At 32.4% G+C, this 27,170-nt stretch overlaps 1 protein-coding gene across 1 annotated transcript; it reads left to right on the forward strand.

Moving 5' to 3' along the window:
* The first annotated feature begins 609 nt into the window (after window positions 1–609).
* On the forward strand, window positions 610–26,445 carry LOC127723040 (alpha-tocopherol transfer protein-like). The gene is made up of 9 exons (XM_052229473.1): window positions 610–649; window positions 10,804–10,909; window positions 12,271–12,486; window positions 13,653–13,886; window positions 14,337–14,413; window positions 17,165–17,281; window positions 18,078–18,188; window positions 18,513–18,614; window positions 20,851–26,445. Exons 3-9 carry the CDS (start codon window positions 12,345–12,347, stop codon window positions 20,995–20,997), a joined length of 930 nt encoding a protein of 309 aa, XP_052085433.1. The 5' UTR covers window positions 610–649; window positions 10,804–10,909; window positions 12,271–12,344; the 3' UTR covers window positions 20,998–26,445.
* The last annotated feature ends 725 nt before the right edge of the window (window positions 26,446–27,170 follow it).

A 27,170-nucleotide genomic window follows, 5' to 3' on the forward strand; every position in this document is an offset into this window, starting at 1 on the left:
AGCAACATCTCTTTGTTGTCTCTGACACTGCTCCAACAATTATTAGGCAAGTTCGGAAATTCCATTTGCTTATTTCCATATGATTTAATGTTGATTTTGTTTCAGCTATCTCAGACCATTTTGTTTTCCAAGTTGAATCTATCATATCATGGGTCAATCTTTTCCAGTTTTTCTTTGGATTTAAGACTATCTCATGAATGCGCAGAGGGCAATTCATATGACTTGAGAATATTATCCACTTTTATATACCAGCTGTTGGAGTTCTCATCTTTTGTTGCTAATTGTCTGATTCCTATTTTATGCTCAATTGAATTTGTATCTTTTGAAATTCTAAGGAATAGAGAAATCATTGCCTTATGGGTGAGAGTTGTCACGTTCAATGGATTCTGCGCCAAGCAAAATATATATTGCAGCGTCTGCAGTTCGTTGTGGTAGAGATAGCAGATATTTAAATGTCTTTTTCTGGAAATTTTCCAATTTTAAAATGTCTGTCTTAGTAAAATTAAGAATTTCAAAGCCGTATAGCATTCTTGGTATGACATATGTTCTTTCTATGGTCAAATGCGGAATTTAGCCCGAGATGTTTCTGCATTTACAATATGTATTAATCTTCCGGGTTGTCGAAAGCTTCCTGGACACGGAAAAATAGGTATAATTTTTGAGATATTTCAATAAGTGTTAGTTATTCTCTTCCAAGGTATCATAATAGCTTTTATAGTTTTAGGATCGTGATATTCATCAGATGTGATAACGTGTTTAGACCACTGGCACTTGTCTATGTCAACTGGCTTATTTGCCAATCTAATTATCATGATTGATCATAAATATCTCCTGTACTTGGCGGTCGCAATACTGTATATCTACGAGTATTGTCTACAGGGAAAACGGTAGTATATATTCTGCCATATGCGACAATATTAACATTTTCTAAATTTACCACTTTTTAGAATAAAAGCCTGGACAAAACTGTACAGTTATGTGTGGTATTAGTACTTTATTATTTAAGAAATAATTCATAGAAGCCATAGATTTTTTGGAAATTCACTGGGCCATGTGTAAATTTCCAACAAATCTTTGGCTTCCATGAATTATTTCGATTCTAATGGGACAAATACGGTAATTAAAAAAACTGAAGCGAGGGTGGGTATGTTGTGTGTGTGGCTGTTCTATTTTACCCCCTGTTAGATAAAGCTAAAAATTTCAAATAAATCTATAGCTTGCATGAATTATTTCTTAAATAACTGCTAGAAAAAATGTGTTTAACTCTTTTAAATCTCAACCCGAACATTCAGGACATTTGCCATTTATAAATAACATTTTTTTCTCGTAAGCTACCGTCAAATCCACAGTTGACATTCCGTAACTAAGGAGCCACCATGTTGACTTGCTGAAATTAGTAAATCTGCGAATAATGCAATAGAATAGAAAATAAAACAAAACCTACCTCAAAACTCCATTTTAATGCAACATTATCCGAATTTGGAGGGTTCACATAACGGAAAAAGCTTTGGCTTTAGCGTTTTCATTCGTATGATGTCATGTTTTGAAATGCCTTTGATGCGCCAAAAGCATTAATGGAATTTCGCAGACTTTAATTTTATTTTGATTTTGCACATTTTTTCCGAGCTCTAATGCGCTAATTCTTTTTGTTATGCATCAGAATAAGAATACTAGTTCTGTAGTTTTTTTCAATTGCAATTTTTAACATAGCAAAATCGGCATAGCGTTTGCACATAGGTTAGGATACATGTGGATTTACGTGGGAGGTATATTGTAACGGTCACATCTCTGAGTCTGCGCTAAGTATATATGGTGTTGTTTACAAAGCGAAAGAAGCACGTCATATTAGAATCTTTATTAGTACTTGAAGTGCAGAATCATGATCATGATGACCATCTTCGAATGGAGATTGTTTATGGTATCCATGCCCATCGTCATTTTACATCAAATTTATGAAAATTTGGAAGTCTTTTCGAATAATTCTCAAGAAAATATTTCAATGGGTTTCAATATTTATATTGTAAATATACACACTGCAGTTATTCATAGATAAATGAAAAAAAACATCCAATCGCAGCGCTCCTATGTTGACTTCCTTCACCTGCCTTGGGAATTCAAAAGGCCAATTTAAAGCCGGGAAAATGTAATACAACTTTTTTCCCTACAATACTGGAAAAAAATTTTGTAGCAGAATTCATGGTATTGTGGTTTTCAAAAAATTATATCCAGTGACAATACATAAATGAAATATGACATTACAATCTTATTAAATTTTAAGCAGTAAGGCCAACTAAAATTAATTAGTAGATTTTCATCCAAATGTTTGAAAAAAATGGGGCGGGTGGGAGGATTTTATTTTTTAATTTGTATTTCCTCCGAAACCCTTTTGTGACGTGTTCTTCATATGCCAGTCTGATTAAAACCAGCTCCCACTATTCATTTGCCTTTGTAGATAATGGGGGCTGGTTTCAATCATACTGTTCATATGCAAGGGTAATATTAAGCTTATATCATGTATATACAAGGAAATATTTCTGATTGGCATCCACTGTTCTACATGTAATTACCGCTTTAGAAACTTATTTCTAGTGAATAGCAAAAAGTTGGATAAATGCTCTCTTTTAGACTACCTACATCAAATTTATTTTTGCTTTCTTAGCTATGGTTTGTAGCGCCCATTACAAGTATTATGAGTACAGAGTGAAATAAAAACTCAAACTGTGTTGAAAATACCAGGGTTTATGCTTTTAAGGTTCATGTGGACCTTTTGGCTAAAATGGCTGCATTTTCACCTCAAAATTTACTCTGAGTACAGACGGGTTCTGGAAATCATGCCCTAGATAAATACAATTCAAATATATTGTATGTTTTAGAAAATTAAAAACTTAACAGGATTTTCCATTGCACTTTTTTTTCATTCCTCCAGAAGGTGCCAAAATAAACTAAGTTGGGAAAGGTTTGAGAACTTTCCCACATGAAATAATTGAAGTGAACTGTATTGATTTACAAGGACAATAGATGGACAATAGATACCCGACAATAATTGGCGATGAAACTGTGTACCTGAGTGGACCAACACCATATCAAGCGAAACTCAACTGTTTGTTAATTTAATCATCTTCTGCATGTTTTCTTAAACATACAATGCAGTTGAATTTTATTTATCTAGGGCATGCTATGCCTTAAAACTTTTCTAGATGCACAAGTTTGTCTGTACTCAGAGTAAATGTTGGGGTGAAAACGCAGCCATTTTAGCCAGAGTCCACATGAACCTTGTGATTCTTATGCAGCCGTGAAAAAAATACAATTTCCATTCTCAATTTTAATGTACATTTTGTAAAACACATTTCCATTCTCAATTTTAATGTAAAACATGAACTTAACCAAAAAGAAGAAGTTGTTTAATGACTCTATTGAGGGTTTGGGGACATATTTTTAATCACATACTCCGCGCATGCAACAGTTCGTAACCTTCAATATAAATGAAGCTGAAATTGTATATCAGAAGAAGATGATGTTTGCTCTTATTCCACAAAAAATAACAGCCTTGGGGTGAATCTAAGGGCTTGTTATAAAACATTTTGTACGTTGGCCATGGGCCTATTATACAAGTATAATGGTCCCAGGTTGGCCGACTTTTTTGTACTCAATATATATGGTCATAGATCGCACAAGTTCGTGCTTGTGTCAATTTCTTTATTCCAGTCATGTTTTTTTTGTTGCAATGTGTTCCACGATTCTTGCGCTTTGGATATCATCCGCAGTCCAAAATTCCAGACACAAAGTCATTTTATATATAAAAAAATCCACAGGTTTCTAATCACTGAAATTTGTGACACACCGCAATTTGCGTTCTTGGACACCGCCTGTTACTCGTAACCCGAATATTTCATGCCCTTCTCGTAAGCAATTTCTATTCTCAGAAGATAATGCTGTCATCATAACAGCAGAATATTTCGACTTAATCATTTTGGTTAAATTACTTGGAAAAATACGAAAACCGAAATTTACTACAGGAAGTTTTGAATGAAACGAAATTATCCGGTCTCACTAATTAGCGACAAGAAGAATTTTAGCGACAAGAAGCGTCAAGAAGCGACAAGAAGAATAAATTTAGCGACAAGAAGACTATTTAGCGACAAGAAAACTTAATAAAAATATTATTAAAATAAATATATTAAAAAAATATGCATTGACATTTATTTTTATATACGGAAAGTAAAGTGATTTTCATTTTTTTTTTTTAAATATATTGATAGATATTGATAAATATAGAAATTTCCCTGTCATAGTATGATATTAATTTTTACATGTTCTTGTGTTTTAGAACAATAATATATATTTATTTTATAAATTTTTTAACACTCTCTTTGTCTAAAATATAATAAACTGACTGCATGCAAAATGCATTATACGTGAATCAGTGTCCAGAAAAGATAATGTTACTAAAACGTGAATATTTTATTTGGGTATTGACTTATCAAACGATATGTATGATGTTTATGCATAGTTTAAAGTTGATTGAAGATTAAAGGTAATTAAAGAAAATGTTGGGTGTTCAACAGTTGCTCATTATTTACAATTATTGTATATTCTGGCGCGTGTAGTTGTATAGTCTGACGCGTGTACAAAGTTATAGGTGTTAATTGAATGTTATTGTAGCAATACAATAAGGGACATACGTCCTTTACTCCAACCATGATTCTAATTTGTTCATCCTTAAGCGTCATTATGCTTCTATGAAAAGAAGTAATTCTTACAAGAAAATAATCAGCTGGTTCGAAAAAAATGCCTGGCCATTCTCTTGAAACCATGAATAAAGCAATAGCAGAATACATAGGTACCTATCCTATTAAACAAACAAAATATTGCTGATGATATATGCAAGCTGTCATCAATATTAATTCTTTGAAAGAAATTGTTAAGATCACAGGCAAACCTCCAAATGTTATCTTGACTCATTAATTATTTCTTCATCTATCAATATAATAAAAAAAATGAAAATCTCTTTATTGCTGTCAATGCATATTTTTTTTTAATATATTTATTCTAATAATATTTTTTTTAAAGTTTTCTTGTCGCTAAATAGTCTTCTTGTCGCTAAATTTATTCTTCTTGACGCTTCTTGTCGCTAATTAGTGAGACCCAAATTATCGGCGGTTACCGGTAACGGAAATGAATAAAATCAGGAAATCGTTAATTTTTTAAAATAAAAAAAATCAGGGCAGAACGATTTCAGAGGGGCGGGCGGGGATGAAAATCTATCAATTAATTTTAAATGGCCTAAATATTAAAAGCAAAAATCATTATAATAATTAATGATATGAACATGGACTAATACTCATATTTTTGAATGATATGACAATAGTTTTTTCAGCCGTTATATTACTGAAATTATTATACTTCACATTAAAATGCCAGATTTTGATTGCCTAATACGAGGGAGACAATTTACTCTATCCCATGGCTGAGAGGGAGACAATTTTTTAAATGTCACCCTCTCGTGCAAACCAATCAAAAATCGATAATTAAACAGACAATAAATTGAATTTACATCAAATAGTTAAAGATAATGCTCAAGTTCTATGTTTTAGCTCAGAACTTTTTTTATAGACTGTCAAAATAAAAAAAAACATCTTGCTTCACTTCTGTGGATTTTTCTAATATCTGTAACGTTGTAATGTATGTGACGTCATAGTAAAATACTTTAAATTTAAAATTCAACAGTCATGACAGTAAAATACAATAATGATAGGACATTCAGTATAATAAATAACACATAGCTGAGAGGGTGATCAATGGTGATAGATCAGATTGGTACCCCTAAAAAAAATGTTTACTTTGGATTTGCCTCAGTTGACAATGTTTTCTCGGGGTAACAATTAATCTGCTCTATCTCCATCTCAGCTATGTGTTATTTATATAATAATGATCAAATTATATGTCTAAGTGATGATATATCTAGCAATATTCGTCAAAGATAGTCTCAAATCTTCAATGGTCAGCCATGTCTTAAGACGTGTAAGAGGACCATACCTTTCCTACAGAACAGTTTTCACACTAAGATTCATAAATAATTCTAAGTATAAATTTTTCAAATTGCCATTCTGTGTAAATTGGAAGTCAAACTTAACATCAAACCAAAGAATTCAATTTGGCTTTTTGATATAATATACATTTATGTTTCAAAACTGTTATTACTTACATTTATGTAGAGTAAAGAAATAGTTAAAGGTAAGAAACTAACTTTTGAATTTGTTTAATTCATTGGTAAAAAGTGCGATTTTAGCATACATGTACACCACTATTAAATTGATAGAGTAATTATACAGATTATTAATTATAACACAGATTTGTTTATAATATAGCAATGATGAACCTTTTTAGCTCACCTGGCCCAAAGGACCAAGTGAGCTTTTCTCATCACTTGGTGTCCGTCGTCCGTAAACTTTTACAAAAATCTTCTCCTCTGAAACTACTGGGCCAAATTTGACCAAACTTGGCCACAATCATCATTGGGGTATCGAGTTTAAAAAATGTGTCCGGTGACCGGGCCAACCCACTAAGATGGCCGCCATGGCTAAAAATAGAACATATGGGGTAAAATGTAGATTTTGGCTTATATCTCTGAAATCAAAGCATTAAGAGCAAATCAGACACGGGATTAAATTGTTTATCAGGTCAAGATCTATCTGCCCTGAAATTTTCAGATGAATCTGACAACCCGTTGTTGGGTTGCTGCTCCTGAATTGGTAATTTTTGCTCCTGAATTGGTAATTTTAAGAAAATTTTGCCGTTTTTGGTTATTATCTTGAATATTATTATAGATAGAGATAAACTGTAAACAGCAATAATGTTCAGCAAAGTAAGATCTACAAATAAGTTAACTTGACCAAAATGGTCAGTTGACCCCTTAAGGAGTTATTGCCCTTTATAGTCAATTTTTAACCATTTTTCGTAAATTTTTGTAATCTTTTACAAAAATCTTCTCCTCTGAAACTACTAAGACAAATTAAACAAACTTGTCCACAATCATCATTAGGATATGTAGTTTAAAAAATGTGTCCAATGACCCCGCCTGTGAACCAAGATGGCCAACATCGTCATGGCTAAAAAATAGTACATAGGGTAAAATGCAATTTTTGGCTCATATCTCTGAAACCAAAGCATTAAGAGCAAATCTGACAAAGGATACAATTGTTCATTAGGTCAAGATCTATCTGCCCTGAAATTTTCAGACCAATCAGGCAACATGTTGTTGGGTTGCTGCCCCTGAATTGGTAATTTTAAGAAAATTTTGCAGCTTTTGGTTATTATCTTGAATATTATTATAGATAGAGATAAACTGTAAACAGCAATAATGTACAGCAAAGTAAGATCTACAAATAAGTCAACTTGACCAAAATGGTCAATTGACCCCTTAAGGAGTTATTGCCCTTTATATTCAATTTTTTTACAATTTTCATAAATTTTGTAAATTTTTGTAAATTTTTACAAAATATTTTCCACTGTAACTACTGGGCCAAGTTCATTATAGATAGAGATAATTGTAAGGAGCAAGAATGTTCAGTAAAGTAAGATCTACAAACACATCACCATCACCAAAATACAATATTGTCATGAATCCATCTGTGTCCTTTGTTTAATATGCACATAGACCAAGGTGAGCGACACAGGCTCTTTAGAGCCTCTAGTTATTTATACAATTGTGGGTGACATGTCCCTTTAGGGTGTTTATTTACCAATATGATTGGAAGCAATTAACTATTCATTCATTGATGCTACACTAAAATAGATTGCACTTTTTAAACTGTTGATTGATTCAAACAAAGCTGAGAAATAATCAAAGTATCCCAAAATGTGCAAAACTTAATTATATTCTGCCTACGTCATGTATATGAAAGTATTGGAGAAAGGGAAGAAATTGACTGAAAAGGAGTCTCTCCATCATATTGAACTAGTGGTCAGTAACTGCGATTACTCTCAGATCTGTACTCAGTGTCTTTTTGTTGTGGGGAAGTATAAGTACCCTGCCATGTCCACTCTGTGTTTTTGTTAGAAGTATTTCTGCTTTGTATCTATCTAATGAGTTAAGTCCTTTTTAACTGATTTTTATAGTTTGTTCTTATGTTGTACGTATACTGGTACAACTCTGTCCCAGGTTGGGGGAGGGTTGGTGCCTTCTAACTAATGTTTAACCTCGCCACATTCTGTAGGTGCCTGTCCCAAGTCAGGAGCCTTTAATTCAGTGGTTGTCGTTTGTCGCTGCATATATCATATTTGTTTTTCATTTATTATTTTGTACATAAATCAGGCCGTTAGTTTTCTTGTTTGAATTGGTTTACATTTGTCATTTTGGGGCCTTTTATAGCTGACTATGCAGTATGGGTTTTACTCATTGTTGAAGGCAGTACAGTGACCTATACCTATATTTGTTAATTTCTGTGCCATTTGGTTTCTTGTGGCGAGTTGTCTCATTCAGGCAATCATACCACATCTTCTATTGTTATATCTCTATATTTATTTGTATTAAAATATTTATACATGTACAATGTCATTTAGCAATAGTAAGTTGAAATTATAAAAGCTTAAAAAATGATATTGCCTAGTATTACCCATTTCTGTGAATATTGCCGCAGACCGTGAAACTACCTTATTATTGTGCATGTTGTGTACAATATACTGGTATACCAGTATTGTAATATTTTTTAATTTTTTTTGCAATACTGGAACAAAATGTTATTCCAGTATTGTGATCGCAAAGTACAGGAGATCCTAAATATCTTCTAAAACATGAATACAATAAACTTAAAAATTCTTAAAACTTGAAGTAATACATGTATTAATAACAGTGGAATTTTGAAATAATGTTTCGTTATTTATAAGCCATGTAAGCAGTTAGTTTGGCCAAAATTTGTCAAAATAAGCTAAAAAACATTGCTGATTTATTATTGAATTGCAAGTGAATAATTCTACCTCATGTGAATTCGTATTCATGTGAACTTCAATTTAATTCCTTATCTGGAGATGGGTTAGGCATGTACTACAGCTAATAAAAGGAAAAGAATGTCAACATAGAAAGTGAAACAAGGGTGAACCATTTGGTTAATCTCACACCACTCACTCTCAGAGTTCCTTATTCAACCTCTCCCTCTTAGATTTCCTTATTCAACCTTTCTCACTCACACTCAGACTTCCTTATTCAACCTCTCTCACTTACTCTCAGACTTCCTTATTCAACCTCTCTCACTCACTCTCAAACTTCCTTATTCAACCTCTCTCACTCATTGTCAGACTTCCTTATTTAACCTCTCTCACTCTATCTCAGACTTCCTTATTCAACTCTCTCACTCACTCTCAGACTTCCTTATTCAACCTCTCTCACTCACTCTCAGATTTCCTCATTCAACCTCTCACTCGCTCTCAGGCTTCCTTATTCAACCTCTCTCACTCACTCTCAGACTTCCTTATAAGCTTGTTCAACCTCTCCCTCTCACTCTCATACTTCCTTATTCAACCTCTCTCACTCACTCTCAGGCTTCCTTATTAATTCTCTCCAACTCCACTCACTCTCAGAGTTCCTTATTCAACCTCTCCCACTCACTCTCAGAATTCCTTATTCAACCTCTCTCACTCACTCTCAGACTTCTTTATTCAACCTCTCTCACTCTATCTCAGATTTCCTTATTCAACCTCTCCCACTCAACTCACTCTCAGAATTCCTTATTCAACCTCTCTCTCTCGCTCTCAGACTTCCTTATTCAACTTCTCTCACTTGCTTTCAGACGTCCTTATTCAACCCTCTCACTCGCTCTCAGATTTCATTTTTCAACCTCTCTCACGCCACTCAATCTCAGAGTTTCTTATTCAACCTCTCTCTAAGATCTCCTTATTCAACCTCTCTCAATCTCTCTCAGACTTCTTTATTCAACCTCTCTCACTCACTCTCAGACTTCCTTCTTCAACCTCTCTCACTCGCTCTCGCACTTCCTTATTCCACCTCTCCCAAACACTCTCAGACTTCCTTATTCAACCTCTCTCACTCACTCTCAGACTTCCTTATTCAACCTTTTTCACTCACTCTCAGACTTCCTTATTCAAACTCACTTACTCTCTCATTCATTATGTCCCTCTCTATGCCAAGATTAATTTGCTGAGGAATGATACAGTCCAAGAGGTTCATAATCATATGTGCTTGTAAAAAAGTTCTCGGAAACAGGCAAGTGTTGGATGTGGTAAATTGTAACTTTTATTATCTGTTTCCCAAGGGAATATTTATAAAAATGGTTAAATAATTATTTATTATTATGCATGCAAATGCACTTCATGTCAGTTCCCCAGTTGACCTTTTTAGAGCAACTTTCATCTATGAGTTTATGTTGTGAGCTCACTAAGTCACTTACAGACTTCATCTGATTGAAATATACATGTAATTGAAGGGAAATGTGCAGTGGGTTAGATTCTATTATAGTAAATAAACTCAACATTATTATGTACATGTACATGATGTACCAGGCTGTAGTACAGATTATGCAGAAAATCAAAATTTATTGAGATTTTTGTGTAGGTTTAAACATTTACACTTTAGAAAAGTAAACATAATTAACACATGTATCATGATGAAGTAAATCGTGATCAAAGGAACAAAAACAATTTAACATAGAAATGACAGGAAGATATATGGACAATAAACTTTAAAATTATTTATTCTATAAATATAACTTGAGTCTGTTGATTTAAAGACCTGATATTGACATTAACAGTTCATAAAATGTGACTTTAATTTATCTTTACCAATTTTAGATCCTGAATATAAGGTAGATAAGAATTGGATTAGACACTTTAGATCTTTGGTTTGGAACTATTCAAAACAAACTACCTTGATAAGATTTTTGGAAAGATTCACGAGGTAAGCTCGATCTACATGAATTTGACATATATATACAAGTGAACTACATGTACAAATTAAAATGTACATGTTCTGACTAATTATTGACTACTTGACTAATTAATGTTCCTTTTCTCAGGATATATTTTTATCAACCAATGAATTGCTCCACAATAATCTTTCTTGTGTATATTGAATGTTCAGCTAGAGTAGCTTCCTGTTAAATAAATCAAGGCTGTGGATTCTTTTGCAGTTATACAGTAATGCAATTTAGTTGCTCTGACCTATATTCCATGCTTGAATGACTATTATTATAGCTAAGATATGGTATTTAGAATTTTTCAGAACCACTAAATCAACTACCAGGGGTATGTACAAAAATACAGTTTTTCCTTAATCCATGAAATTTTCCTCTCAAAAATGGGAATAGTTATGTTATCTGTACTCTAAGGACAATGAACATGATGAAGGACAATGAAGGACAATGAAGGACATGAAGGACAATGAAGGACAATGAAGGACAATGAAGGACATGAAGGACAATGAAGGACAATGAAGGACAATGAAGGACATGAAGGACATGAAGGACATGAAGGACAATGAAGGACATGAAGGACATGACGGACAATGAAGGACCATGAAGGACATGAAGGACAATGAAGGACAATGAAGGACATGACAGACAATGAAGGACCATGAAGGACCATGAAGGACATGAAGGACAATGAAGGACATGACAATGAAGGACCATGAAGGACATGAAGGACATGAAGGACAATGAAGGACATGAAGGACAATGAAGGACAATGAAGGACATGAAGGACATGAAGGACAATGAAGGACATGAAAGACATGAAGGACAATGAAGGACAATGAAGGACATGAAGGACAATGAAGGACAATGAAGGACATGAAGGACAATGAAGGACATGAAGGACAATGAAGGACAATGAAGGACATGAAGGACATGAAGGACAATGAAGGAATGCTAGAAAGTTCCTGGGAGATTTTCCAAAAATTTGTTTTTGGTGGAAAAGTTTTGTTTCCCAATTTCTCATAAGAAATGTATGACAGAATGTATGAAATTCAATGTAAAAATGTAACAAATTTCTGTAGGAAAAACTATTATTACTTAGTGCATCGTAGTATTTAGCTTAAAGTGTATATTTCAAGCATGATGAGATGTCTTATTAAATGAGATAAATGGCTGCGTTACTTGGCAACAGTTTTTTAATGTATTGATAAGAATGATTCAGAAAAATATTAAAAGAGCTACAAGCTGTTTGTGAAAATTTTAGATTATGCTCATGCTTAAGGAAAACTGAATTACACAAAATTCTCTGTATAAAAAAGATTAAGGTTTGTCTTTTTTTTTTTTACAGAACTATGACACCCTAGACATGCTAGACGAAGTATTAGCACATATTTGATACTAAAGTTGTCTACAAAAATCAAAATGGCAGAAAATGGAAATCCTGAGTATGTGTGTACACTGAGTCCAGAACTTGTGAAGAAAGCACAAGAAGAACTAAATGAAAAACCAGAATGGAGAAGTCGGGATATACAAGCTCTGAGAGAAATGGTAGAAAAGGAAAAAGGTATGTCATGTAAGGTAATAAAATGGAGAAGTCCAAAAAAAGGTTCTTAGAGAAATGGTACAGATTTCTACAAAAGGTAAAGGGTATCATGGGTATGTCATGTTAAACTAGAATGAAGATGTCCAGGTATATGAGGGTCTAAATGGGGTTAACAGAAAGGAGAATAATGGTAAAAAAAAATAGTGAATAGAGAAAAATGAGTGAAAGATATAAAGAATAGAGAATAATGGGGTGCAAAAGTATAAAGAATAACTCTGGAAAATTAAAGAATATGGTAATTCAATACTGATTACAGAAATGACCTCTGTACAGAATAACGGAATTGTCTAATTATAGAAATATTTGATTGTACAGTGTAAAACCATTTTGATAATTTTACAGAATAAGAGTTATTTTTAAAGATATTTAAAGCAAAATGCTCTAAAAATTTAAAGAATACAGAAATTAAGGACCCCCCCCCCCCCCCCCCAACCAGACCCTCTTATATATAGAAAAAAAGTTTCTTTGCAGATTCTTGATTCTATGGTTTTAACGTTTGCTGCAAACAATGCTTATAGAAAAAACAATTTTTGTGAAACACAGAAATTTATAGTTAACTTCTAACAATGAAAATCATGAAAAAGTAGAACATTATAGAAATAATAAATCTACAAAATATGTTATTTACAGCTTTACAAAATGGTACATAATTTACATTATAATACTTCATGTCAAAATGCCAGATTTTGATTGGTTAATACCAGGGAGACAATTTACTCTATCCCATGGCAAATACTCTATTACCCTTCACGGAGACGCTTGATCAAATGTGCGCTTTAATAAATATGGATGGTTGTTATGTACAAGATGTCATAGTTTTTCACTTTGAATTTGAAATATAATCGAGAGTAACATGAGTAATAACAGAACATTCAGTATGATAAATTAAAAAACACTAAAGATTGTTACCCCTCGAAAAAACATTGTCAACCTTGCCTTCGCCTCAGTTGACAATGTTTTCTCGGGGTAACAATCTGCTCTTTCACCCTCTCAGCTATGTGTTTATATAATGTACATGAATTTACAAAATATATTGTCTTCTATCTGCAGTGAATATCGTAGAAAATTGGTATTCATAGAAATGAACCCACAGTAATTATCATTCATAATCATATTTTATGTTTCAGCTTTAAGAATTCGTACAGATGACGCTTTCTTGTTACGTTTCTTACGAGCCAAAAAGTTTGACTACGAAAGAGCATTTAATCTGATTATGACGCATTTCAAAATGAGAATCGATAGTGCAGAACTATTTGAAGGGCTGCGTCCTTCTGCTGTAAAGCAAGTTTTAGAGGCTGGCGTAACTGGCGTTCTGCCTCACAGGGACAAACTCGGACGAAGGGTGATTGTATTAAGGCCAGGTCAGTGTATACATCTGCATTCTGTATTCTTGAAATGAAATAAAGAAACGAAAAATAAATTCTTTTGTTCAAAAAATTTCTCCAGATTATTTATTGCTAGATAATATAAATTATTTAATGACAGAAATTATGACAGCTAATCTTTCTTTCGCTGCCTCAATAGGCAGGCAGCAATTTTCCAAGACATAATTTAATTCAATTAAAGAAAATCCTGAATTTTTATCAACAAATGCAGCTCATATAATGCATGCTATCATTTAACTGTTTATCTTGTTCTAAAATCATGCAATTTCATTGATGGTAATATATTCATCAGCTGCTCAGTGGACCTACTTTTCTCAGAAAAAAAACAGCCTGTGAAATTGGTAGTCGGCAGGCCTCTGTTAACATAAATTATGTGTATACCATCATGAACATGTAATTTATTATTTGACTCTTGGTTTTTTTCAGGTAAATGGAATCCAAGCAAATTTGGAATCAATGATGTATTCAGAACCAATTTTCTTACTATGTCAAGACTGATAGAGGTATTATTTTTGTTTAATATAAAGCTACATTATAAAACGCTAATACATAGGCCAAACAAATACAGTTCTTTTTCCTGCTTCCCTATATAGCTACCTACCCCAAATTTTCATGATCCATTTTTGGTTAAGGACCGTCAAACACTAGGATTTTTGGTTCAGCACTGTTTAAGTACAGATCATTTCTTCTTTACGTGCTATATAGTGTGTAAAATATTTGCAGAAAAATATCCTCATTTTACCTATACCGCCAACCCTTTTTTCAATAAGGCTTGAAACAGGTACTGTATATTCAGAAATTTGTAACGGGCCAATTTTCATAAAAATATAAACTCACATTTTCAGCTTTGAAAGCATTTGTATGCATCTTTTCTTGAAATGCAATAATAACCAATCTCACATTTTTGTCAGTTGTTTGAAAATGGCAATAATAAATGAACACAAGAATGTATGAATTTACAGTATACATATATATTTGTTTTGCTGAGGGGCATATTCTGAAATAAGGGGTGCAAAATCTGCTTTGCAGGTGATCTCCAATATTAAAATAAGGACATGTGGTATCATTGCCAATGAGACAATTATCCACCAGAGTACAAATGATGTGAATGAAAACAACTATAGGTCAGCCTTCAACAATGAGCTAAACCTGTGTTTGTATACTGTTTTGACTTAGAATGAGTAATTTTAATTTTTTTTTTGCTATTAAGAACAAGTGGGTAGTAAAGTTTAATGTATTTAAGCCTTACATAATTCATAAAATGTAGATACATGTACTAAGGGTAGATGTACTTTGTATACCTGTATTTTGTATTTCTGGGATTAAGTTTGCACACCATTTTTTTATACGACCGCAAAAAATTTTTTGGGATCGTATAATGGTATGATGTCGTCGTCGTCATTGTCCTAAGACACATTGGTTTTCCGGACAATAACTTTAGTTAAAGTGAATGGATCTCTATGAAATTTTTAAGAAGGTTCAATACCACAAAAGGAAGATTGGGATTGTTTTTGGGGGTGATGGTCCCAACCGTTTAGGAATTAAAGGGCCAAAAAGGGGCCAAAAACAAGCATTTTTCTAGTTTCCAGACAATAACTTGTGTGTTAGTGTATGGATCTCTCTCTGACATTGTAACACAAGGTTCCATATCACAAAGGGAAGTCTGGGATTGAGTTTGGGGTTAATTGCCCTAAACATGTAGGAATTGGCTATAGGGGCCAAAAAGGGCCAAAAACAAGCATTTTTCTAGTTTCCAGATAATAACTTGTGTTTAAGTGTATGGATCTCTCTAAAATTGTACTGCAAGGTTCCATACTACAAAGGAAAGGCTGGGATTGAGTAATGGGGTTATTGCTTCAAGGAGGGTTTCAAAAAGTTGGGGGGGGGGGGATTTTTTTTTCCAATTTATTTAGGGGATTCATATTTTTTTTTCAAAATTTGTCATATTTCGAATTTTTGAAAATTTTCAAGAAGAAATCTTCCATTGGACAGTATTGCGCAATAGATTTGAAAGATCTTTTTTAACCACATTTATTTTGTGTCAGAAACTTATATTATGTCAAAAATTTGATCACAATCCAAATTCAGACAGTATCAAGCTTGAATATTGTGTCCAAATTTGCCCCAACTCTTCAGGGTTGACCTCTGCGGTCGTATCAGGCTGCGCTCAGCGAAGCATTTTATATATTTCTAAGATGCATATTGTACAATGTTGTACACTTGTATTTTGTATATATCTAGGATGTATTTTGTACTTTATACACCTGTATTTTGTATTTCTAAGATACATGTTTATTGGTACACCTGTATTTTGTATTTCTTAGATACATGTTTATTGGTACACCTGTATTTTTGTATATCTAGGACACATGTATATTGGTACACCTGTATTTTGTATATCTAGGACACATGTTTATTGGTACACCTGTACTTTGTATTTCTAGGATACATGTATTTTGAAATACCTGTATTTGAATTTCAAGGATACATGTTTATTGGTACACCTGTATTTTATATTTCTAGGATACATCTATATTGGTACACTTGTATTTTGTACTTCTAGGATACATGTTTATTGGTTCACCTGTATTTTATATTTCTAGGATACATGTATATTGGTACACTTGTATTTTGTAATTTTTAGAATACATGTATATTGCTACACCTGTATTTTGTATTTCTAGGATACATGTATATTGGTATACCTGTATTTTGTAATTCTAGAATACATGTATATTGGAACACCTGTATTTTGTATTTCTAGGATACATGTATATTGGTACACCTGTATTTTGTAATTCTAGCATGCAGGCCAACTGATGGACGCCTCCGGGTGCGGGAATTTCTCGCTGCATTGAAGACCTGTTGGTGACCTTCTGCTGTTGTCTGTTCTATGGTCGGGTTGTTGTCTCTTTGACACATTCCCCATTTCCATTCTCAATTTTATGTATATTGGAATACCTGTATTTTGTATTTCTATGATTCATGTATATTGGTACACCTGTATTTGTTTTTCTAGGATACATGTTTATTGGTACACCTGTATTTTATACTTCTAGAATACATGTATATTGGTACACCTTTATTTTGTAATTCTAGGATACATATATATTGATACACCTGTATTTTATACTTCTAGAATACATGTATATTGGTAACACCTTTATTTTGTAATTCTAGGATACATATATATTGATACACCTGTACTTTGTAATTCTGGGATACATGTATATTGATACACCTGTATTTTGTAGGATGAGGAGACACAGATTAATGGTTTAGTAATGATGATGGATTTAGATGGTATCGGATGGGCTCATGCAAAGAGTATTTCACCATTGTATGCTCGTAAAGTCATGGGTTTAATACAGGTAAATTAAGCACCAGTTAATCAATAAACGTCTATACTCAATGCTCTACTCGCACTATATTTCCATATTTAGTGAAAAACGAAATTAGGGTCAAAACCCTTATTTAGCAAGTTATTGGAAATGTTCATTCGTTAGAAATGTGTACTAAGTCTCAAGTTGATGTGACAATAACTTCATGGTATGGTTAACTACCTTGACCAAAAATGTAATCCTCATAGGGAACGGATGGGCGAACAAATAACTGATTGACAAATTGACAGATGCACATGCCAGCAAAACATATGCTCCCCCCTTTACTATCATAGGCTGGACAAACAAATCATTCAGGTTTACATGTGAAGTATAGTAATTTGTAATTAGAAAATATTTTTTTCATTAAACATTCATACATAGTTAGATTGATATGACCAAATTGAATGATGAGAAAGGATTTGGTTGTTGTTCCTTAATTTGTATGTTATTTGGTCATCCCTACTTAACATCCAGTATCACTGCCTTATTGGTAGATTATTCTACAGTGTCTGTCTTTTCTAAAGTATTTAGGATTTGATTTGAACTGAATTACAAATGTATTTAATTTTTGAAATAATAATAAATTTTGTACTTCTTATTGATGGGTTCTAAAATTTTAATGTAATGAATACATGTATTTTGGTATTTTATGTAAGATCAAAGGCTTCAGATACAATTTTTTTTTCTTTAGTATTAAAATTTGCACAAATGAAAGGGGAAAAGAATTTGGCACTTTTACTTATGATATTGTAATATGATTAAAATTGTTCTCATTAAATTTTAGGATGCATTTCCAGCCAGATTTAAAGGTATGCATTACTTCAACGAACCAACAATCTTTGACTACATCTTTGCCATTGGTAAACAGTTCATGAAGGAGAAAACAGTTTCCAGGGTAACAATCAATTTTATTTTATTTTATTTTATTCTAAAAATAAGGGGACATGCACGTTTTGTACCCCCTCGGTTGACAATATTATGTAGACATACTTGGAAGTGGGTTAAAAGGAAGACAATTCAAGGGTTAACTGCACCATACTTTTTTATACAGTCCATGGAGTATAAATACATTAAAAACATTTGTAATAGCTTCATCTATTCAGACAAACCAATAGAAAAACAAAAGTTTTAACAGCTAACAGTATAAAACCTAGGCTCACAAATATTGCAATCATCTATTTCGGCTAAGATCACAGTGTGTTTTTCTTTTCTGTTTCAGTTACATTTCCATGGAAACAGATATGAAGAGCTTAAAGAATTCATAGATGAAGAAAATATTCCTGAAGATTATGGAGGGAAAGGTCCAAAATATTCAAATAAGGTGAATTATTTATAACTTTTTACCAAATTAAAGAGATCTAAGATACATGCTTTTGATTAACATCTGACAATATATTCAACAGACAATTTGTAAATTTTTTAATGAATCAAGAAAAAGTAATTTTTTTATAAATACATCTTCATGTTATATTAAATGTAAAATAGTAAATAGATAGGTTTAGATATGATGTAGTTTGAGTTTGAGTTACTTCCCTTGGCTGCCAGTAAGGAGGGGTAAATGGTTGATTTTATTGTTGAGCCTGCGACAAGTTGCAGAAAGCTAGACATAGGGATTAGTGATCCGGTGGCATTTACAAACTTCTTAAAAGCAATATATTTCAGACAGTAGAAGACCTGGATCCTTTATACTTTGTTTTTAGATGCCTTATGTTATGAAGTTTCCGTCTGTCATATGTCCATTGTCCTTGACCTCATTTTCCTGGTTCAGTCACTACTTTAAAAAAAAGTGAAGATTTTTAGTATTCTTAATTTCTCTCTTATTATGAGTTAAAGGATAACTATATTTAGTATGTGCGTACCTTGCAAGGTCCTCATGCCAGACAGTTTTCACTTGACCTCTACCTCATTTCATGGATCAGTGAACAAAGTTAAGTTTTCGTGGTCAAGTCCATATCTCAGATACTGTAAGCAATAGGTCTACTATACTTGATGTATGGAATGATTGTAAGGTGTACATGTCCAACTGGCAGGTGACATCTAACCTGGACCTCATTTTCATGGTTCAGTGGTTAAAGTTAAGTTTTTGTGTCTTGGTCTGTTTTACTTATACTGTAAGCAATAGATCAACTATATTTGGTGTATGAAAATATTTTATGACGTACATGTCAGTCCGGCATGTTTTATTTGACCTTGACCTCATTTTTACTGTTCATTGCTCAATGTTAAGTTTTTGTTTTTTGGTCTGTCTGTCTAATACTATAATCAATAGGTCAACTATATTTGGTGTATGGAATGATTGTAAGGTGTATATATGTCTGTCTGGCAATTATCATCTGACCATGACCTAATTTTCATGGTTCATTGGTCAATCTTAAGTTTCCTGGTTAAGTTTGTTTCTTAGATATTATATGCAATATGTCAACTATATTAGAAGCATGTAATGATAGTTAGGTGTACATGTCTGTCTGGCAGGGTTCATCTGACCTTGACCTCATTTTCATGGTTCATTGATCAATGTTAAGTTTTCTTCATTATTTTTGTTTCTTAGATGTGCAATTGGTCAACTATATTTTAAGCATATTTGGTGTATGGAATGATTGTAAGGTGTACATGTATTTACAGTTTGGTTTATCTGACCTTGACCTCATTTTCTTGGATCATGTTAAGTTTATGTGATAGTTGTAATAAAGCTTTATATTTAGGACTATCAACATAATATCAATGGTTAGTAAAGAAGGCGAGACATTTCAGCGTGTGCACTCTTGTATATATTTTAAATACAAGTTCATATATTTAATGTAAAACAGTAAAACTCAAGTAGTTTCCAAGTCCAAGAAACTTTAAATGATATACTAAAAATATACCAAGGGGAAATAAGCAGACTCTTTTATACTTAAGATTCATTCATTAAAAATCCTTACTTGAAAATGAATGCAACATTTCTTTAGAACGTGCAATTTATCTTTCTAAGAGTAATCAAGTGTTTTTCATGAGAAGTTGATTTCAAATATATTAAAAATGTGGTATGATTACTAGTGATACAATATCTGTAAATTCTGAGATTATTGCATGCATCTATTATTGCAATTTCGACATGGCAGACAAAATTTTGAGAATAATTGGAAAAGCTGCTTCCAAATATATGTACAAGATTTCAGACTAAGAGTTCTTATTATTGGGATACTTACCCAGTCACATTATTCGCAGTAATTTCTGGATTTACAGCAACCTCCAGAGTTCAAATGACAAAAGGTCAAGGATGTTAACAGCCATACCCATACTGTTTACAAAGCTATAAAAAGGCCCCAACATGACGAAATGAGAAACACTATTTACGGCTGATTTTGTTGTGTTGTAGATATATTCAATTATTTTCTGCCATCAGAACAAACTCATTGCAGAAAGGTTTGGTGACAAGGTTTACCTGGCTATTCTAAATTGTAATTTTTTCATGGAATTTACCTGAAAATAACAGCTGCAGACATGTCTTATTTGATGGTATTGAAAGGTTGTATATCTACAATGGAACTTCATATTTCTTTACATTATAATTAAAGGAATGGATGGACGAACTGTTAAGGCTTGATGCACACTTTGACAATGAAGCAAAATATGGACTGGTGGATGGTAAATTAAAGAAACCCACGATGAAGGAAGATGCTATTGACTGTATGGTGGGATCCTACAGGAAGTTAGATGTTTAATACTGACAATTTTATCTTAGGATTTGTTAACTATTACAACTCATCACTAAATAGTTCTTGTCTAGGAGTATATTTTACCCTGTTTGATTATGAAGTAATTTCCTCTACACCTTTTTTCTGACATGTTCAAGCCCTTTTATGAATTTGAAATTCAAAAAAATATATACTTCCACCTATTTATATGTCCGGTTTTGAAAAGAATTAATCGAATGTTACTACAAACAATAAAATCACTCTAGTGAAAACAGGACTATAATAAATAATACAGAATTGGCTATGTTAGGATATGTAGTGTTTCTGTTTTTCTAATTAGGCACTTGAAAATTGCAATTAACACTTTTCACATTTAATGGGTTCCGAAGCCCTTTTCTGGTTTATCTTCACCAAATTATCATATTGATGTCAGTTAGCAAAAAAATGGTTAGTTATAATGAGAGTACTGCTGTTTTTGTTATTATACGACCGCAAAAAAATTTTTGTGGTCGTATATTGGTATGACGTTGGCGTCGTCGTTGTCGTCGTCGTCCGAAGACACATTGGTTTTCGCACTCTAACTTTAGTTTAAGTGAATGGATCTCTATGAAATTTTACCACATGGTTCAATACCACAAAAGGAAGGTTGGGATTTTGGGGGTTATGGTACCAACAGTAAAGGAATAAGGGGCCAAAAAGGGGCCAAAAATAAGCATTTTTGTAACTTCCAGACATAACTTGTGTGTTAGTGTATGGATCTCTCTGACATTGTACCACAAGGTTCCATATCACAAAAGGAATGCTGGGATTGATTTTGGGGGTAATTGCCTCAAAATTTTAGGAATTAGGGGCCACAAAAGGGGCAAAAAACAAGCAAGGGATTTTTTTTTTTTCCTTTTTTTTCTTTTTTTCCTTTTTTTTTTCTTTTAAAATTTTCCATTTTAAGTTGGTTATTTCTGATTTATATTTAAAAGCAAATAATAATGATATGGTAGGAGATACACACCAAGCAGGATGTGTAAATTATTATATAATAAGTATTGTGCAATAGCAAGAAATTTTCAATTGCACAGTATTGCACAATAGCAAGAAATCTTCAATTGCACAGTATTGCGCAATAGCAAGAAATCTTCAATTGCACAGTATTGCGCAATAGCAAGAAATATCCAATAGCACAATATTGCGCAATAGCAAGAAATTGTCAATTGTACAGTATTGCGCAATAGCAAGAAATATTTAATTGCACAGTATTGTGCAAAAGAAGATACTTCGTATAAATTTCTTATTTCTTGACCAATTTCAATGGGGTTCTTTAATATGCTGAATCTAACCGTGTATTTAGTTTTTGGATTTTGGGCCCCGTTTTTAAATTGGTCCACATTGAGGTCCAAAGGGTCCAAAATTAAACTTTGTTTGATTTCATCAAAAATTGAATTATTGGGGTTCTTTGATATGCCAAATCTAACCGTGTATTTAGATTCTTAATTTTTGGTTCCGTTTTCAAATTGGTCTACATTAAGGTCCAAAGGGTCCAAAATTAAACTTAGTTTGATTTTAACAAAAATTGAATTCTTAGGGTTCTTTGATATGCTGAATCTAAACATGTATTTAGATTTTTGATTATGGGCCCAGTTTTCAAGTTGGTCCAAATCGGGGTCCAAAATTAAACTTTGTTTGATTTCAACAAAAATTGAATATATGGGGTTTTTTGATATGCTGAATCTAACCATGTATTTAGATTTTTGATTTTTGGGCCCCATTATCAACTTTGTCCACATTGAGGTCAAAAGGGTCCAAAATTAAACTTTGTTTGATTTCATCAAAAATTGAATTCTTGGGGTTCTTTGATATGCTGAATCTAACCATGTATTTAGATTTTGGATATTGGACCATAATAGTTGAATGTCCAATTTAAAATTTTTAAGTTCTTAGACCACATTCATTCTGTGTCAGAAACCTATGCTGTGTCAAATATTTAATCACAATTCAAATGCAAAGCTGTATCAAGCTTGAATGTTGTGTCCATACTTGCCCCAACTGTTCAGGGTTGACCTCTGCGGTCGTATCAAGCTGCGCCCTGCGGAGCATTTTATTTGCATTGCTAAGTATATTTTCTTCCTTCATACATGAACATTGTCCCTACATGAAATTTACAATCAACTACCTCTGTTTGATTATGTTGTGTTTTTATGTACACTTACAGTTTTTTGTTACACATATCTTATGTATTTACATATCTTTTTATTGATGTTTGGTCAGCTATGTAGACTTATAGCTGGTCAGTTATGTAGCCATTAATTGATTTATTAAATCTGTTTTTTGTTGCTGTTTTTGTTATACATGTAATTACTTGAAAAAACACCGATTACTTCTAACTGTTGAGGGTGGGGTAGGGGGTATTACAAATAAGGACACTAAACTCTATAAAGTTACTTTGATGTAAATTTATTACTTCTGACTGTAAAGGTTGGGTTTTACAATACAAACAAGGGAACTAACTCTTTAAAATTATTTAGAAGTAGATCATGTAGATTGACTTTTAGGTGTATTTTACAAAAGGAAAATAATTCTTTAAAGTTATTTAGAAGTAGATTGACTTCTAGGTGTATTTTACACAAGAGAAATAACTCTTTAAAGTTATTTAGAAGTAGATTGACTTCTGGGTGTATTTTACACAAGGGAACTAACTCTTTAAAGTTATTAAGAGGTAGATGGACTTATACACAAGGGAACTAACTCTTTAAAGTCATCTGAATGTTTTAATGACTTTGTAACATGGACAAATCTTTCTTAAATTGTGGAATATCTCTTGATTTAATAATAGGAGGATGTAATGTCTCAAATGAAATGAATAACAATACAAATGAAGAAAATTAAACAAAAGGAATATTATTTAACAGATCTGTTGGATACCCCTCAATTGTATATATTTATTATGATGAAGTTGCTAGATTCAAACCAAAGTTTGAAATCCAGATTTTTAATAATTTTTTTAGTTTATTGGCATTTTATATTGAAATGTACAATTTGGTGAGTTGATTTTAAGTTCTTTTTCCAATGATGGAATTTTTATAATGTATATACATGTATTTGCATACATAATTAGCATAAATCTTGTGTAATCAGTAAAAAATAATCAATAAAGAAAAATTAAAGTTGTAATTCAGATGAAACTTAATTCATTTGCATAGTGTTTTATTGAGTGACAATGATCTAATTGAAGGTTTTTTTGATTTGTTGAAACCAATTGTCATTTTAGAATTAACATGTTTCCAATTCTAGATTTATTTTGGCAAAGGGAAACATCTCTAAAGCAGGATAAATTGTGGTTCCTGTGTTGTCATAAAAAGTATCAGTAACAGACCTGCCAACTTTTGAAAATCCCCTCATTGTGCACGACCAGATTTTTTAAGGGCTACAATTGATGCGGCGTTTCTGTGTGCATTTGAGATAGTCTAATATCTCTTCTTTTTTCTTTTGATGTACTGATGATGAGCTAATAAGTCTTGATTTCTTTTATTTGCATGATTCTTGTACTTATTAATTGGCAAAATAACTTAAGAATAGAGAAAAATGGCCTAAAAAAATAAAAGATACAAAGTGAAGACCCCCCTCCTTTTCCCCCTCCAAAGACCTTCTTATCTTTGCACCATGACTCAAAAGACCTAAACCTAAATATCTCAAAAACCAAAGCAGTTAGAGCAAATCTGACATGGGGGTAAAAGTGTTCATAAGGTAAAGTTCTATCAGCCCTTAAATTTTCAGATGAATCTAAAAACCCATTGTTGGGTTGCTACCACTGAATTGGTAATTTTAAGGAAATTTTGCAGTTTTTGGTTATTATCTTGAATTATATTTAATGATAAAGATAAACTGTAAACAGCAAATATGTTCAGCAAAGTAAGATCTACAAATAAGCTAAATGACCAAAATTGTCAAATGTGTCCTTAAGGAGTTATTGCCCTTTAAAGACAATTTTTCACAATTTGTTCATCTATAGTTTGCTTACTTTAAAAAATCTTCTCCTTTGAAACTTGGGCTGAATGAGTTTCAGAGTATCTAGTATAAATTTTGAATTTTTTTTTCTTGTACGTCGAGAAACATAGCCACTATGGCTAAAATGGAACATAGGGGTAAAATGTATTTCTTTGCTTTTGAAGAAAATATGACAGATACAAAGACCATCTCAATGGAATTTTTCAGCCACTCATTAATAAATATTAAAAAGCAAAAATAATCATTGATGAAAGATTTAAACAAAAAATTACAGATGAGCGATTCAGGCTCTTGAGAGCCTCTTGTTTTATTTGAAAATGGCTTATTTTTTATGTGTTTTTTTTTTTTTTTTTTGTGGTACAGAACTGTTATGATCTCATTATAATATGACTCAATACTAACTTTTGTTTTCATTTTCTATATTTTTTCTGATTTTGGATGGAAATTTTTTAATATTTTGTTGAAGTTTACCTTGCTATAACGAATCCATTTGTTTTGATGATATTTATTATTTAGAAAGTTTGTTTTTTTTATTTTATCATATTTTTTCTTTTTTAAGGAGGGAGGTTGAGCTTCTTATTTTAATTAACAAAGATTCTTTTTTTACACTTTAGAAGTTATTCAAGATCTGTTTTGTATTATGGGTATACTGTATAACGTCTATGATTCTTGTATTAATGTGAAAAAAAGGAAGCATGGATTATTATATCTGTTTAGAAATCACAAATTTAATTATGAAAGCATTATTTGTTTGCAGCTATTACTAAAATCAAATTGATTTTTTAATTGTTTAATTTTTGTCTCATCTTTGTTAAATGTGGCAGAATGCAAGGCAAAGGAATAAGTACTTCTTGGCGGTGGTATTAGGCATACACTATTTGTTAGAACTATAATATTTCTGAAGGTATAGGTATCAGATCTAGATAATTTATATCTTATATAGATTGCCTTATGGTCTAAAGTTTCAGGCTGGAATTTGCCAGTTGCCATTGACCTCAATTTGTTGGTTCTGTAGATATATAGATAGATGCTGTACTGATTATTTTATTACTGTGGATTCATATATTTTCGTGGATTGAGGAGAACGAGTATTTGATTTCGTGGTTTTCCAAAAGTCTGCACATTTTTATAAAGCAAATTTATATTTCGTTGAATATTTAAATTCTGACTTTCATTATAAAATTCAGTCATAATCAGTAAAGCTGACAATGCATTTCAGTGTATGCACTCATGTTTTCTAGTGTTTTAGATGTGTATTAGAGAATGCCTGTATACGTAGTAAGATCAGTAGTTTACAAAAATTCATTATAACCAAGTATATTTACTTGAGTGATAGATTAAAATTCACTTAAAGTTGATAAGCTGTCTAATAATGTATGTTATAGAAATATTGTTACCATTGTTTTTGTAATTTTGTGAGCATTATTTTTCTACAGAATAAAATTCATTACTGGTTTCTGATCAGTAATATAAAGAATATGTGTCATTTTCTTTTTTTTGCAGAAAGTATAAATTATCATAGTATGTCAACAAACTTCTTCTTTTCTGTTCACCTTGTTGGACCATCTCATTGTCTCTGTGTCAGGTTTGGGTCATTTTTTATTCCCCACCTAGGGGCATTATGTTTTTTGGTCTGTGTGTCCATTTGTCTGTCCGTCTGTCCCACTTCAGGTTGAAGTTTTTAGTCTTCAGGTTAAAGTTTTTGGTCAAGGTAGTTTTTGATGGAAGTTGAAGTCCAATCAACTTGAAACTTAGTACACATGTTCCCTATGATATGATCTTTCTAATTTTAATGCCAAATTAGAGTTTTGACCCCAATTTCACGGTCCACTGAATATAGAAAATGATAGTGTGAGTGGGGCATCTGTGTACTATGGACACATTCTTGTTTCCTCCTCTTCTCGGAATTTGCTTTGTGAGTGGAGGTTCAAGTTTGCATGAATATTAAAAGTGTAATGTTAAGAAGATAGGGACCTTTGGTTGCAAAGTGATCTATGTAGTTCATATTTTTTGCATTCGATTTTCTCTCCACAGTTTTCTCTTCATTTGTCTCTTCAGACATATTTTTAAGTATTACACACATCAACATAGTACACCAGACAACTCCCATGCACTATACACATCAACATGGTACACCAGACAAATCCCATACACTAGACACATCAGCATAGTACACCAGACAAATCACATGCACTAGACACATC

Source organism: Mytilus californianus, unplaced genomic scaffold, assembly GCF_021869535.1.
Source record: "Mytilus californianus isolate M0D057914Y unplaced genomic scaffold, xbMytCali1.0.p SCAF_13, whole genome shotgun sequence".
In the NCBI taxonomy this organism is placed as follows: Eukaryota; Metazoa; Mollusca; class Bivalvia; order Mytilida; family Mytilidae; genus Mytilus; species Mytilus californianus.